We start from the raw sequence: 15,870 nt of genomic DNA, 5'->3' as shown, positions 1-15,870 counted from the left end.
TGAATGAAGATTGAGTCAGCTAACAAAACCTACTTAGTCCATGATGTGGGTGGAGTACTGAAGATTGGCAATGCAAAATATAGCAGTTGTGAATGATGTCACTGCGAATGTACAGTATTTCATGTATACTGTGAATTCAGTAAGTTATTGTGGGTTCAGCTGAACACTCAACCATCCTTCTAAAGTGTGTTTGTATTCTTAGCTGACTCTGATTTGATGTGGAATTTGGAAAATATTTCCTTACAGAAACAAGTCCAGCTTGACAAACTGCTAAAATCGTTAGACTTGAACAGTGAACAGAGACTGGTTTAAATTCAAATTCTACAAAGATATGATTGTGTGATTTGATATAAGGTATTCACTAGTTCATTGCATCAGTAGCCATTTACTTAGTATCTAGTTTGGTTTAGTTCAACTGTCACTTCCTTCAAGAAGCCCTCCTTGACTCCTTCAACTCCCCTGTGGCCCTCAGCTGCTCCTTCTCTGTACCCCCATTATCCCTCATGCATTTCCATCAGCAATCTTAACATACTGAATTAAAATTGCTGTTTGTAACAATGGATCGTGGATCACCACATCAAAAACTAATGATGTATTGTATGGTGACTAACGTAACATAATAAAATTAAAAATAAATAAAAATAAATAAAATTGCTGTTTGCTTTCTCTAGATTTCCCCACTTGCTTGCAAGCTCACTGAAAATAGTCAGGATCTATCTGCTGTTCTTTGGTGGCACTGGGGTGGTGCCCCTGGGGAGCCACCTCTCCCTTCTCTTAGTGCATGGTTCACTTGGAGACTGAGTTCCCTCCCAGCATTCAATCCACTTCTAGCCATTTGGAGCTTCACAGACTTATTGACAAAGTGATTGGTTTTGCCATGTAAATGGGACCCTTCCAGAACCACTGAAACTGGGCCTCTTGTTATAACTCGAGAAGGCTATAATCTCTTTCCGCTGGACTAGAATCTGGGAAGTTGCAGGCACAAAGCCACCAAGAACCACCATAAAGTAATCATAGCTTTTTTAAAGAGTAAAGCTGACATAGAAGACAAGAAACAAAAGAAGTAGAGACTGACAGAAATCTGAAATCTATGCCTGGAATTTTCATTAATTAACCAATAAATTTCATCTGAGTTGGGTTTCCATCCAGTGGAACTCAAAATATCCTAACTGACAGAGATGATATCAGGCATGCCTATATCCTTAGCAGGTAGAACATCACTTGGACTGTGCACTCACAACCTACATGTGAAGGAGATTAAAATGGAATCAGATGTAGAACTTGTCCCCCTGGGGCTTCGTAGCCAGAAGAAGAAGAGGAAAATCTTTTCAGTAGAGATACGTTCAGAGGGCTAGGGAAGCAGAGGCAAGTGTTACCTCCACCAGCCAAGAAGGGGGCAGACAAGACCCCACAGAGGTGTTCTTTGATTTGGGCCTTGAAGGAGTCAGGTTCTTCCAGGTACAGAAGGCTGGAGACACATTCCAGACACGACACAGCAAAGCACATGTACAAAGGCTTACTTGACCTGTCTAAACTTGATTATTCTTATCTGTAAAATGGAGATAGCACACCTAATTTGCCCACCAGTTTTGGAACACCTGCTCTGTACCAGGTGCTACGTGGGCAGGTAGGAATCCACAGATGACTGAGACATACTGCCCATCCTCAAGTAGCTCACAGCCTGGTGGACAAGACACAGAAATAAATATGCAAGAGCAGTGCAGGAAATGGGCATAAGAGAGGGAAACCTTGAAAGCTAGAGGAGCACATAAAAGGGTCACTTAACCCCCTCCCTCCAGAGAACAGGGTGGGATGCCTGAAGGAGGTGGCTGTGGATCATATGGAAACTGTCTAAACAATAAAAGTTGCTTTCTCTGTCAGCCCAGCACCTGGAAGAGAACTATAAAAGCCTTGAATACTTACCTGGTAGCTTTCCTGGGAACAAAATGGATTGGGGCGATAGTGGCCTTTGGGAAAGGAAGGATGGTCAGTGAGGTGCATATTCATGGTTTTGTGAAGACAAAGAGAAGATTTTTTTTTTCTCTTTAACCTCAGCCTTATGTAATCATAACCTCACATACATTTTGAGTACTTAGGATACAGGACACATGATGCTAAGTGCTTTCCTCCAATTATTTTAGTCATGACCAGGTAGGAACTATGATATCTCCATTTACAGAGGAAAATGCTGTTTTAGAGAGTTCGGTGAACTGCTTCTGAGTTACAGCTAACAAGTGGGGGCTGGGCTTTGAACCTTGGCAAGCTGAGGACAGAGCCTTGATGCCACACTGTGCGCATACATGATTAATCCGATGTTGGCAAACTGGAGATTGAAGAACGTGCTTGTTGAATTTATTTCAGATTTACTCTTGACAGGAAATACCAATACCTTTATATCTTTCGACTTCTCCTTGCCAGAGGCATTGCACTAGAGGGTGCTTCTGTCTTCCTTCCTTTCTTTTTCTTCTTATAGAATATGTCACACACACAGCTAAGTATGAAACATAAAATCACAGACACCTGTGTACGTATCACCCAGCTTTAGCAAAGCTTAACATTTTGCCAAATGTCTTCGGGGTTTTTAAAAAAGAAATAAAATGTTGCAAATCCAGTCCTTCTGGTGTCTCTAAGATGACACCCTGAAAGCAGGCACCTCCTCTGTGCATGCGTCACCCACCACTGCAGCGCCAGGGTCCTCCCCTGCTCCCACAGGCCGACCCTGTTCCCAAGTGCACCTTAGTCATCTCTAACTCATTCTTTGGCCCTGAAAGGAAGAGTTCTTTGGGTGTGGCAAAGATGAAAAAAAAAAAAAAAAAACTCACTCGCATGATCCAATATGTTCCCCGGGAAATGTTCAGAAGCCATCACATGAGACTGAAGAAGCCCGTCGTGGGAGTTTTGTCTTGAAGTCAGAGACGCCGCATGGTTGGGGGAGGAGGCTGCATTCGGCTGCTCCGACTCCCAGGCATCAGTCAGGGAACGGTCAGAATCCCCTCCTGGAAAAGGAGAAGGGTTCAGTGTGCGTGTGTGGGTGTGTGGTCACTGACTCTCCAGGCGCAGTAGCCAAAGGTCATCCCCATTGCAACGCTTTTGGAGTCCAGTGGGAGATGGGTCTCCGGGTCGGGTGGTATTTCAATTTGTCCTCATCTTTGAAGGGGCCCAGAGGAAAAGAGTCTTCAGTGCAGAGATGAGCAAAGGCCAGAGGCATGAAAATGTAGTGAAGGAGGCCCATTCCAATGTGGTTAGAGCAAAGGCACCCAGTGGGACATAAGGCTGGAAAGTGCGACTGAGGGTGGGTCACAGGAGGCACCGACTTCCCGGTAGAGGAGTCTGGAATTGATGCTGCAGACAGTGGAGTGCTGCAGTGGCTCTGGGTGAGGGTGCCACTGGACATGCACACTTCTGTGGCATTTTCAGGTAGATAAAGTAATATGTGGTTTTGGTATATAGTAAAATCTATGTGGCTTTGTTGATCATGAACTAGTAGCCTAAGACTCATGTATAGAAGAAGACTCATGTATAGAATATCTCACTCTTAATCCCCGAGTGCTTTGGGGGTTGTACAGATGGATTTGAGAGATGTGTGATGAGTATATGAGCCTCTCTTTTTAAAAGATTTATTTATTTATTTGGGGTGGTACAGGGGCAGAGAGAGAGACAGAATCTCAAGCAGCCTCCCTGCTGAGTGAGGAGCATGACTCGGGGCTTGATCTCTGGACCCTGAGATCATGACCTGAGCTGAAATCAAGAGTCTGACAATCAATTGACTGATTCATCCAGGTGCTCCCGCCTCTCATCTTTATTGCACCAAACTATAGCAGAGCCAAGTCCTTCTATTTCTCATTCATTCATTCATTCATTCATTCATTCATTCATTCAGCAAACATTTACTGGATGTGATTCTATATGAGAAGTTGACCCAGCTGCTAGGATACAATTGTGAAGATGATGTCTCTGCCCTCATGTGCCTTATGTTCTGGTGGGGGAGAAAGATAATAGCTGTGAAGGACATTCTCCCTCTGTAAAATACCTTAAAATGCTGGATAAAATACAATAAACATCTTAGCTTTTTTTTTTTTTAATTCAAGGAGGCTGTGGTCTGGAGAGGGATAGACATACATGCCAACAATTAGGATGCAGTGTGGGGTCATTGCTACCATGAAGGGCAGCAGAAGGCATCCAGTGAGAGTCTAGGAAGGAGTGTCTGAGTCTATCAGGGGAATCCCGGCAGGCTTCACAGATGAGATTGTACTTAAGTGAAAACTTGATGAGTAGGAGTTCTTCCGGGGAGATAGCAGGAAGACGGAAGGGCAGAGACAGAATAAATAGGAGGGGAGTGGGGGAAGGAGCAAGAGAACAAGGGAGTGAAGAGGAGGAAAAGAAGAAAAGACATTAACCATGCGAGAACATGGGGGAGCGTGTCCCCTGAAGAGCGAGTTCTCCTATGAGCCAAGATAGGGGAGCATGTGAATGTGGGCACTCCTAGGAAGTGATCTTGGCTGGACTGCTAAACAGGGGTCCGGTCATGAAGGGTCTCATGGGTCACACTCAGTTGCTACGATATATTCCCAGGCAATTTGGAGCACGAGTGTAATGTGGGGACTGCTCTGTGTTGAAGTGCTCGCTCAGCAATGAGAGACTCCCAGCTCCTGGAAGTGACTGTGGAACCCCCCAAAATACATGGGGTCCTCATATAACAGTGCTTCTTAACTGGAGGAGATTTCTGCCCCCAGGGATATTTGACAATGTCTGAAGACGTTTTTGGCTGTTACAAATTGGTGTGTGTGTGTAGGGGGGGGGTGAGTTGCTACTGTCATCTAGTGGATAGAACCCAGGGATGCGGTTACCATCCTGTAATGCACAGGCAGCCTCACAATGAGGGATTGTCCAGTCCCAAGTGTCAATAATGCTGAGGTTGTGAAACCCTGTCACAGAGGGAGCAGACCCAAGTGTAGAAGGAATGTTGATCATTAGTGCTCTTTCAGCAACTCTGGTAAGCACTTACAAGCACAGAACATCTGTATTTTCCTACATTTTCTCTATCTTCCTGATTGCCCTTACTCTTGTCAAAACACCTTGCATTCCGCATTCATAGGGCAAATCATAATTTATGATGTCATAATTATTATATAAACACATACTATATAATACGTAATTTGTGTCATTTTTGTTTAATATCCACCTCCCTTGCGAGACTAGAAGCACCATGAAAAAAAGTACACTTGACCTGCCCCAGCCCCAGACACCAGCAATAATGCGGAATGTATTGTTAGCGTTCAGTAAGATATGTTAATAAAGAGAGAGTTCTGGTAGGGGGGCAGGGAGGATGAGACATGAGAAGCTGCTATAACAGCTTGGGCCACTGTAACAGAGTCACAGCCATAGAGACAGGGGTCAGTGCTCACCTTTATGGAGGCTCAAGCTGATTTGAGTTTGAGGCTTTAAGCAGGAAGAGTCACCTCCTAGCCCAGGCTGGTGGGCTGACTCTGCATGTGGTGCTCCCCTCCCACTCAGCCTGGATACTGAGCAAATGAGCTGGTGCTTTTGGACCAGGGAATTTCTGCCAACCTTGCAGTCTCCCTCCCACCATCCCACCCACAACCTGCGGCCGCTTGACAAAACGCAGTCTGCAGAAGCATCTCTGCTGGTTGCCATAGAGAAAGGAAACAGCAGAAAGTGAAACGTAGGGATCATCCAGTAATGACCATGCTGCAGAGGAGGTCCTGGACCATGTGCACTGCAGCACTATACACAATGGCCACGCTCCCAAAACAACCCAAGCATTCATCAATAGATGAATGAATAAAGAAAATCCTGCCATTTGCAATGCCATGGATGAACCTGGGGGACGTTATGCTAAGTGAAATAAGCCAGTCCCAGAAGGAAAAATATTGCATGACTCCATTTACACGAGGTACCTAAAACCGTCAGTCATAGAGACACAGAATAGAATGGTGGTTTCCAGGGGCTGGGGAGCGGGGAATGGGGGATTGCTGTTCAATGGGTATAAAATTTCAGTTACGCTAGATGAATAGGTTCTAGAGATTCACTAAATAACATAGTAGTTATATTTAACAACTGCATTGTGCTCTGCAACATTTGTTAAGAGGGTAGATCTCATATTAATCGTTCTTACTACACACACACACACACACACACACACACACACACACACACACACACACAGGGACACAGGGAAACTCTGGAGTGGTTGGATATTCCTAATGCCTTGATTGTGGTGATGGTGCCACAGGTTTCGCACCTGTTCAAACTCATCAAATTTACACATTAAATATGTATAGTTCTTTGTAAATCAGTTATATCTGTTAAAAAAAAGAGAGAGAGAGAGAGAAGCCTATCCGGTCAAATTCACATGGAAGTGAGAAAGAACTGAGAACTTTCATGGCTGATTATTTCTTGAAGAGTGATGCTTAACTAAAATCTGCAGAGCTGTGGATGGGAGATATGTGAGAGTAATCAAAATGTCCCTGTGCTCTGCTGCCTTGTAGAACTTAGAGCTTTGTGCTGGGAGCTGGATGAACTAAAAATGTGTCCTATGTGGGGTACTGGACTATTATGCAGAATTTTCTAGAAGAGATGGCATTAAAGAAGGAAACTACAAAAAAAATCTTAACATTAAAGAATGATCAAGGAATTTTCATCTGTGGGAAGACATGGTTTGTCCCCAAATGTACACTTTCCCTAACTGACATTTAATTTTTGTCTCCAACCTTAACAATAAACGAGAGGATCCTAATGCAGATAACATTTCAGCAAACAGCTCTTTTGTATTACATTTGAAGATATTAATTCTATTCTGTTTCTCCCAATTTATTTAAATTCAATCTAGCTTACTTCTGTTTTAAAAGGGTGTGTTTCTTCTAAGCGTATTTCCATATCCTTGCATATAAAATGGGCATTATTGTTTGCCGTGGAGGGAAACACAAAGCCACATACAGATGCTGCCATCAAAGATATTTATAGGAGAGGAATTAGCTCTGGAGAAAACCACAGACCTCAGGCTGGGAAGCTTTGCCTGAGGTTGTCCTGCCTTTCTTTCCTCGGACTGGCAGAAGTGGAGTGGGCAGTCCTAATCAGTCCTCCCTGCAAGAATGCTTTATCTTCTTTCAGTATGACTCACAGGCCCTGGGAATGTCTCCCGAACTGCAGTCTGGGGGTCTGGGGAGCTGCAAAATGCCATGGCTGAAAAATGAATTGCAGCTGATGAGGAAGGTGTCTAGACACAGCTGCAGAAGGGGTGAGCTGAGGATAAAATAGGCAACCAATAAAAATCCTTTTTAGTCTCAAAAACGAGGCACGAGAAAGTCAGGGGAAGTAAGTTTTGATTGCATCCCTTGCCCAGAGAGAAAACAGCAGAACAATTTAATTTTGAATTCTTCTTGAGTCTTCTAACGAGGCAACATTTCCAGAGAAAAATAAATTGCTGATAAAAGTCACAGGGCCTTGGGTAAATCCGGAAAACAAGAATTCTGGGGAAGATTTGATTACAGTTGACAGCAGAGATGAGGGATTTCAAAGTCTTGTGTGCACCCGGTTTGCCTAATTACTGATTTTGGAGGGGGGTGGTTTGATTTGTTATATTTAGAAGATATTTGGAAACCATGGGAATTTTAGCAAGATATCTCATACTCGTGCAGCACTGCTGTGGTCCAATTGCTTTATAATTGTTTGGACATGTTTCCAGGAGGCAACTATGGGAAAACTAGATGTTAATTTCCGAATATGTGAAACATTGCCTTTAGAACACTGAGTCCCAGACTTCCAGGATCCAAGCATCATTTTCCTGATTTTTGTCGTATCCCAGAGCCTGCCGACTCAGCCTTTTTTAATATTTTCTTTAAATTGTTTCATTAAATCTTGCCCTTTGAAGGAAACTTCATGTCAATCACTTAAATACCATAAAGAGAAGGTAAATGTAAAACTGAGTACAATGAAAATGAGACTTTATTTAATTTGCCCTAAATACTGTTGTACCAGAAAGCTCTGAGCCTGTTCTTTGTTAAAAGAATTTGGTGAAAACAAAAGACTAGCAAGAGTTTGAGCCTTAGAGCTACCAAAATTCTAAACTGAGACTTTCTCCTTGGTTATGCCAGAAGGACCGAGAGAATTGGAAAAGGGACCGCAGCTTCTCTGTCACTGTGAGATTCAGTGTTCGTGACTTCTTTTAAGATTTATTATTCCTTTTGAGAGAGAGAGAGAGAGAGCACATAGGTGGGGGTTGGGAGGAGTAGAGGAAGAAGGAGAAGCAGACTCCCCGCTGAGCAAGGAGCCCTACATGGGGCTGTATCCCAGGACCCTGGGATCATGACCCTAGCAGAAGGCAGATGCTTAACCAACTGAGCCACCCGGACGCCCCAGTGTTCATGGCTTCTATGTCCTAGCAGTGTCTGCCACCCCAGCCCACACTTTGGGAAATGTTGCTTTAGAACTGAGAAGAGACTTGCCCCATGTACTCAGGAAAACCAGCCTAGAACCAAGGGATGGAAACTTTCAAAACGACCTGATGGGTCAACATAGGCAAGCCAGACTGCAGCAGCATTACCAGTGAGAGGAAGAGGCAGCCTTAAAAAGTCATGGCAGTCCAAAATGGGCAAATCCATGAAGACAGCAAGCAGACTAATGGTTGTAAGGGGCTGGGGTTGGGAAGGAGGGACGGGGAATAGGGAGTGACTGGTAATGAGTGTGGGGTTTCTCTTTGGGGTGATGAAAATGTTCCAGAATTAGAAAGGGGTCATGGTTGCTTGGGGCAATCACTGTGGAAAACACTATGAAAGTTCCTCAAAAAATTAAAAATAGAGCTATCCTACGATCTAGTAATCACTTTACTGGGTATTTACCCAAAGAATACAAAAACATTAATTCGAAAAGACACATGAACCTCTATGTTTCTTGCAGCATTATTTATAATAGACAAGATATGGAAGCAGCCCAAGTGTCCATCGATGCATGCATGGATAAAGAAGATGAGGTACACACACACACACACACACACACACACACAATGGGATATTACTCAGCCATCAAATAGAATGAAATCTTGCCATTTGCAACAACATGGATGGATTTAGAGGATATAAGGCTAAGTGAGATCAGTCAGTCAGAGAAAGGCAAATACCATATGATTTTACTCATATGTGTATTTTAAGAAACAAAACAAATGAACAATAACAGCCAAGAGACAAGCCAGGAAACAGACTCTTAACTATAGAGAATCAACATAGTGATCAGAGGGGAGGTGGTGGGGGGATGGGTGAAATAGATGAAGGGGTTAAGAGTACACTTATCATGATGAGCGCTGTGTAATGTAGAGAATTGTTGAATCACTGTATTCTAAACCTGAAACTAATTTAACACTGTTAATTATATTGGAATTAAAACAAATCTTTAAAAAAGTGATCATGGTTGCACAAACTACCCTGTGAATATATTTTTAAGAATCACTGAATTGTACACATTAAATGGTAGATATGTGAATTATATCTCAATTAAAAGGTAATGAGTGCTCCTGATTCCTGTAGGCATTTGTGCCCATCTGCCAGGGATGCCAGGAGTAGGTAAAATGACCCCTATGTTGCCTTCTGATTAAAGAATCCTTACATAACTTATTTATCAGAAACTTTCAGGACGATAGGACACTTGAATTGACTTCTTTATTAAGCTGTACACCATTAGCCATTTCTTTATATTCTCCTCTTCTATGACATGCACTTCTGGTTCCCTGTCGGAGAAATTTTCCCCAGAGAACTTTGCCTGGGTATAGTGTACTGAGCATGTACTCAAGACTCTTGGGTGGAATCTGGGCTATGCTACTTATTAGTTGTGTGGCCCCAGGGAAAGTGTCTAATCTGCCTTAGTTTTCCCTCTCTATAAAATGGAGATAAGAATAATATTCTCTCCATCTCATCGCAAATGATAGGATTTCCTTTTTTAATAATGCTGATTAATATTTCATTATATGTATATACCATATTTTCTTTCCCCATTCATCATTGATGGGCATTTGGGTTGTTTCTCTATCTTGGCTCCTGTAAATAATGCTGCAGTGAACCTGGGAGTGAGGATATCTCTTTGAGATTTTGATTTCAATTCCTTTGAGTACATGCCTAGAAGTGGGATTGCTGGATCATATGGTAGTTCTATTTTTAATTTTTTTTTTTTGTGAAACCTCTACATAGTGGCTGAACCAATTTACATTCCCACCAACAATGCACAAGAGTTCTCTTTTCTCCACAACCTCACCAACATGGATGTGCCTAAAGGACATTATGCTAAATGAAATAAGTCAGACACAGAAGGAGAAATACTATGTGATTTCAGCAGTCCATGTTTCAGATGTACAAGATGAATAAGTCCTACTAATCTAATGCACAGCACAGAACTTACAGCTAACAATGCTGTGTTGTAGACAAAAGTTTGCTAAGAGGGTAGGTCTTATGTTGAGTGTTCTTAACACACACACACACACACACACACACACACACACACACACACACGAGTAATACTCCTTCACAGACGCTGGAGAGAGGGGATGTACATAATATGGATTCGTTGGGGGATACCTGGATGGCTCAGTTAGTTAAGCATCTGCCTTTGGCTCAGGTCATGGTCTTGAGGTCCTGAGATTGAGCCTCATGTGGGGCTCCCTGCTCAGCGGGAGTCTCCCTCTCCCTCTGCCCCTTCCCCTACTTGCTCTCTCTCTCTCTCTCAAATAAATAAATAAAACCTTTAAAAGATATATGGATTGGTTGGGATAACTCTGGCCCATGACACTCATTGTTGTTAGGGGAAATAATGATTGGAGCTTCTGTTTGACCTCCTCAGTTCCTTTCTTGACTCCCCTTTCTGCTCATTCACATTTTCTATAGGTAAACCCCTTTATTCCAGAGACCTCTACAACTTCTCCTATTGGCTTCCAAAGGAATATCTTTAGGTCCTTTCTTGTTCTGCAATGCTTTTATTAGGTTTCCAAACCTCCCCTGGCTATCTTTCCACTTCCCATTGCTGCCTCAATTTCAGTTCATGTGAAATAGAATTTGTTGTCTCGTTTCTTGACTCAAATCATTTTTTTTTTGCCTCTTTAGAGCTAATAAGTCCCAAGCAGAACACCAGCCCCTATGCTAATATGTACTTTTCATGAATTAGTGCATATCATCCTCACAATAATTCTATGTGTTACTATTATCCTCCTTTATATGTGAAGAAATGGAGGTCAGGGGGGTTAATTAACTTGCCCAAGAACACTCAGGTTGGAAAAGATGGTTTCAGGACTTGAATTCAGGCCCATTCAGCTCAAGCGCCCATTCTCCTCGTCACTCTGCTAGTACTATCTTCCAGGCCTTCATGATGGCTGAACTTTTCCTGCCGACCCTCAGCGTGCTTTGATTCTTCCCACTTCTCATAGTTACATTCAGTCGTTGACCAACCTGTCCACTCTGCCTTGAAGAATATTTGTTAAATCTCTTCCTTCCTCTCTATTTCCAGATCCATGTTACTTTGTCTGCCTGTTGGTTTTAAGTGCCCCTGAGCTCCCACTTGGTACCCTTCATCCAATCTTCACTTCATGTTACTGTCAAGGTAATCTTTGAAAATTCAAATCTGATTATGTTATCGCGCTGCTCAAGAGCCTTCTAAGACACTTTTGATCGAGTAGGATAAAATACAAGCTCCTCAACACGGCACAGAAGGTTCTCCAAATATAACTTCAGTTTATCTTTCCAGGCTCATCCCCCACCGCCCTGCCTCCTTCTCTTCTCATTGTCTTGTTTATACATCCTTGTTATTGTGGAAACTAGGATACACTCCATTTAATTAATCTTTTGTTTGTATAAGAATTATGTCTTCATTTAACAAGTACTTACTCTGTTTTTAAATTGATGTAGTAATACACTCTCACACACACAAGTGCATTTAAAAACTGGTGAAATCTTAATCATATTGTGTCCATGTTAATTTCCTGGTGTTGATAATGACTGTATATAGTTGAGTAAGTTGTAACCAGCTAGGGAATCTGGATGAAGAGTATGCAGGCCTTCTCTGTACTATTTTTAGCAACTTCTCATGAATCTATAATTCCCACAACTTACAAAGTTTTTTTAAAAAAATAAATGTAGCATTGTGTTCTCTGTCCAGGAAGCAGAATGAGAAAAATAGTAAGACATGCAAGTACTATACCTTTAAATTATTATATTGTTGTATTATATGACTCCCTTGCTTGCTGTTTGAGCCTGGGCTGTGGGGTATATGTTGGATTTCATCTTGGAAAGAAAAGCAAAATCCTTACTGGCACTAGAGCAAAGACTGGGCTTTTGAACCAGACAGACCCACAATGGATTCCAGTTCTGCTGTTTATAAACTAAATGAACTTGGGCAAGTCAGTTAACCCTGAGCCTCACTTTCACTGTAATTATAAAAAATTCTGATCATATGACCTACTTACGAGGGGGTTTGGGGATATCTAAACAAGATAATGTATATAAACAAGGTAATATACTTAAACAGGACAGAATGTAAAGTACTTAGCTTATAAATAAATACACTTGACTTCTTTCTCTAAGGCCACATCAGCAAATCCTGTTGGCTCTTTTTTTTTTTTTTCCTGTTGGCACTATCTTTGAAATGTATCCAGAGTCCTACTGGTTCTCACCTCTACCTGCTTCGTTCAAGCTCCTATTCTCTCCCCACTGAGTCACTCCAACAGCCTCTTAACTGGTTTCCTTGCTTCTTCTGCAATACGTACCTTACATTTAATCTGAACACAGCAGCCCGAGATATCTTGTCAATGTGTAAATGGAATCATGTTATTCCTCTGATCAAAATCCTCCAGTGGGTTCTCCTCTTACTCAAAGTAGAAGGCAAAGCTTTTGAATTGGCTTCCCATTGTCCCTGTCCTTCCCCACTTGCACCCAGCCACATGCCTCTTCAATCCTATCTTCTCTCTCCCCCTTACACTCAGCCCTGGGATGCTCCTAGTCCAGAACCTTTGTGCTGGCATTTCCTTTGCCTGGATTGTTCCTCTCCTAGATGCTTTAGTCCCACTTTTAAGTCAATGCTCAGAAGTCATTCTCATGAGGCCATCTTAATCACCCTACTTAAACCTGCAATCCCCATCTCTTCTTCCTCTGTTGTTCCCCACACCACTTACCACTTTTAACGTGCTATGTAACTTATGTATTGTCTGTCTCCCCCCACAGGGATGCAAGTTCCATGAGAACAAGTTTGTTTGCCACTATGTCCCAGTGTGTAAAAAGGTGCCTGGTACATAGCTGGCCCTCAATAAGATCTTCCCAATGAATGAATGAATGAATTCCAGAAGAGTGAACATCATGAGCACAGCTACAGAAGTGTGGAAGAACATGGTCCATTCGGGAAACTGAGAGTGGATGAGTGTGACCAGAGTGGAATGTGTGTGTGTGTGAGGGACCAAGTCTTTCTCCTTCCCTTCTCAGAAGACATCCTGAAGGGTCCTCAATACCCCATGCCTCTATTTCCTTACCTCCCACACTCTTCATCCTCTACCCTCTGGTTCTCTCTCTCTTTTTAAAGGTTTTATTTATTTATTTGAGAGAGGGAGAGTGAGAGAGAACACGAGTGGCGGGGGGGGCAGGGGAGGGAGAAGCAGACTCCTCCCTGAGCAGGGAACCCGATGCAGGGCTAGATTCCAGGACCCTGGGATCATGACCTGAGCCGAAGGCAGGCGCTTCACCAACTGAGCCACCCAGGCATCCCTCCTAGTTCTCTTCTGCCTCCATCACTCCACCACCCATAACTTCCAGATCGATGAAACCGGTTGACATCTTGTTTAACCCCTGGGCATGATTTGCCCCTGATGACTGGCCCAGCCTTCTTCAAGCAGTATTTTCCTTTGATTCTTATTTCACAACACTTAGTTTTCCTCTCACCTCTCTGGATGCCTCCTCTCAATCCCTCTTGCAGGCTACTCCTGTTCTATTAAACCCATTCAAAATGCTCCCTTCTAGACTTCCTCTTTGCCAACTCTACCCTCTTCCTAATCTTTCTCACCCATTCCATGGTTTCAGGGGCCACCTAGAGCGAGGCAACTCACGGATGTGTTGTTTTATCTCACACTGTCCCTTGGAGCTCCAGACTGACTTGCCCCTTATGTGCCAAAGGAACTTAAACTCAACATGCTCCAAACCATGCATGTGGTCTTCCCTCACCCAGCAAACCTACTCCCTAGATTCCTCAGACCTAGCCGTTTTGTCTCTTGAGTCCAGAACGCTCTTACCTTCCCCCTTTGCCCATTGAAGCCCTTCCCAGTTTGTAGAAAACAGCTCAAATGCCACTTTCATGGGGACAACTTTCCTGAGTTTCTGATTGGGTAATGTGTCCTGTTACATCATATACTTTTTCTCCATGGCATTTACCATAATTATTCTATATTTATTTGTGCAATTATTTGACAAAGATCTGAACCTCACCCCACTGCCCCAGCAAACTAAAGACTGGGGTTATGTTATTTGTATTTACTCTTATGTCCCCAGACCTAGCACACTGCCTAGCAGATGGTAGGTGCCCAATAAATATCCATTGTTTCCATGCTAGTAATAAAAATAATTGTAACTACAAATCACTGAGTACCAGGGATTGAACTATGCTTGACTTTCACGTCCCATTTAACCTTTAAGATATACTTTGAGTCCACATCATTGTGTTTATGTACATATATGTGTATCTATACACACATATTTACATATATTAATATTGTATTATGTGTATTGCATAATATGTTTAAACAATATCATGTATATTTAATATGTCTACGTGTATATATATGATATACACGTATATCTAATATATATAGCATGTATTTCAACAGGCATATATATATTATTATACTCGCATATGTATCTTGTTTTGAAAATAAGGAAACTGAGACATCGCCAAATTAAGTAACTACCTCAGTTACTTGGGACTTGGACCCCAACTTCAGTGTCTTTTCTCCATCTATATCCCATATAGAGAAGGCATATTGAAGATGTACAAATACATTCTTCAGGTATTATCAGCTTAATAATTTACACATTTAAGTTAGGCTATTTTGCATAACACATGACATGAATACATATGTAGTTAGATCATATAAGTAGTGTGGAGAGAACTTTAGGTGATTTTTAAAAATGTGGCCCATCCTTTCTATGCAATTGGTCCAGGACCACATGGTTGCTACTGCCCATTTGTGAATGATATTTCACTGTGGAAAAGGAGATTCAAACTCACCGATTTCATTGCAATGGTACATGTCCAGCCTCCTGACCCCCTCTAACCAGGTGTCCTCACTTAGGGAAGAGTCAACATCACCAAAGATGTTTCCATGCAGCCAGGATTTAGAGGCACCGAGGTTGAAGAGATTAGAAAAGGAACGGCGGATTCTCTTTTTCTTTCTAAATATTCTGGAGAGAAACGAAAGTAGCATGATGCATAATGAATAGCAGCCACCTTTGGTTCAAAACCAAGAATTTAGTGGAAGTGATTTGATGCATAGAACACATCTCTGTAATTCAGATCTGCAAAGCTCACTTCATTTGTTCCCTCTGTTAATCCCACAGAAGGTCCTTAAATTTCTGTGTGTTCCAGGTGCCTGGATCAATATCAAAGATACTGAGATACAAGATAAAACCTTTGGTACAAAAAGTTCACAAACCAGTACAGGAAAGAGACAAGAACTATGCAGATGAAGCTAATGACTTCACAGAGCTTATCCCACACCAGATGTCTTTCCTTGTGGTTTACATAAAGTAACACATTATCCTTGGAACAGCCCCATGAGGGAAGTACTATTGTGACCCCATTTTTCAGATCAGGAGACTGAGGCACAAAAGGTTAAGTAAC

At 42.3% G+C, this 15,870-nt stretch overlaps 1 protein-coding gene across 8 annotated transcripts in view; it reads right to left on the bottom strand.

The window, feature by feature from the left end:
* Positions 1 to 15,870, bottom strand: part of TMEM71 (transmembrane protein 71) — a 37,644-nt gene that overhangs the window by 15,213 nt on the left and 6,561 nt on the right. For 7 of the 8 annotated variants that reach the window (XM_088022751.1, XM_088022752.1, XM_088022758.1 and 4 more), the window contains 2 exons: positions 15,259 to 15,431; positions 2,823 to 2,996 (listed from right to left, as the gene is read on the bottom strand). In XM_088022751.1, coding sequence (XP_087878877.1) covers positions 2,823 to 2,996; positions 15,259 to 15,431 — 347 coding nt within the window. The remainder of the gene's footprint in view (positions 1 to 2,822; positions 2,997 to 15,258; positions 15,432 to 15,870) is intronic. The other variant, XM_088022757.1, reaches the window with a different exon arrangement.

Source organism: Eumetopias jubatus, unplaced genomic scaffold (genome assembly GCF_037043125.1).
Source record: "Eumetopias jubatus isolate StellerSeaLion01/CBP00866 unplaced genomic scaffold, mEumJub1_p1.0 scaffold_4, whole genome shotgun sequence".
Classification (NCBI taxonomy): Eukaryota; Metazoa; Chordata; class Mammalia; order Carnivora; family Otariidae; genus Eumetopias; species Eumetopias jubatus.
Note: the sequence above shows the minus strand (reverse complement) of the source record. Positions and strands in the feature narration are given on the sequence as shown.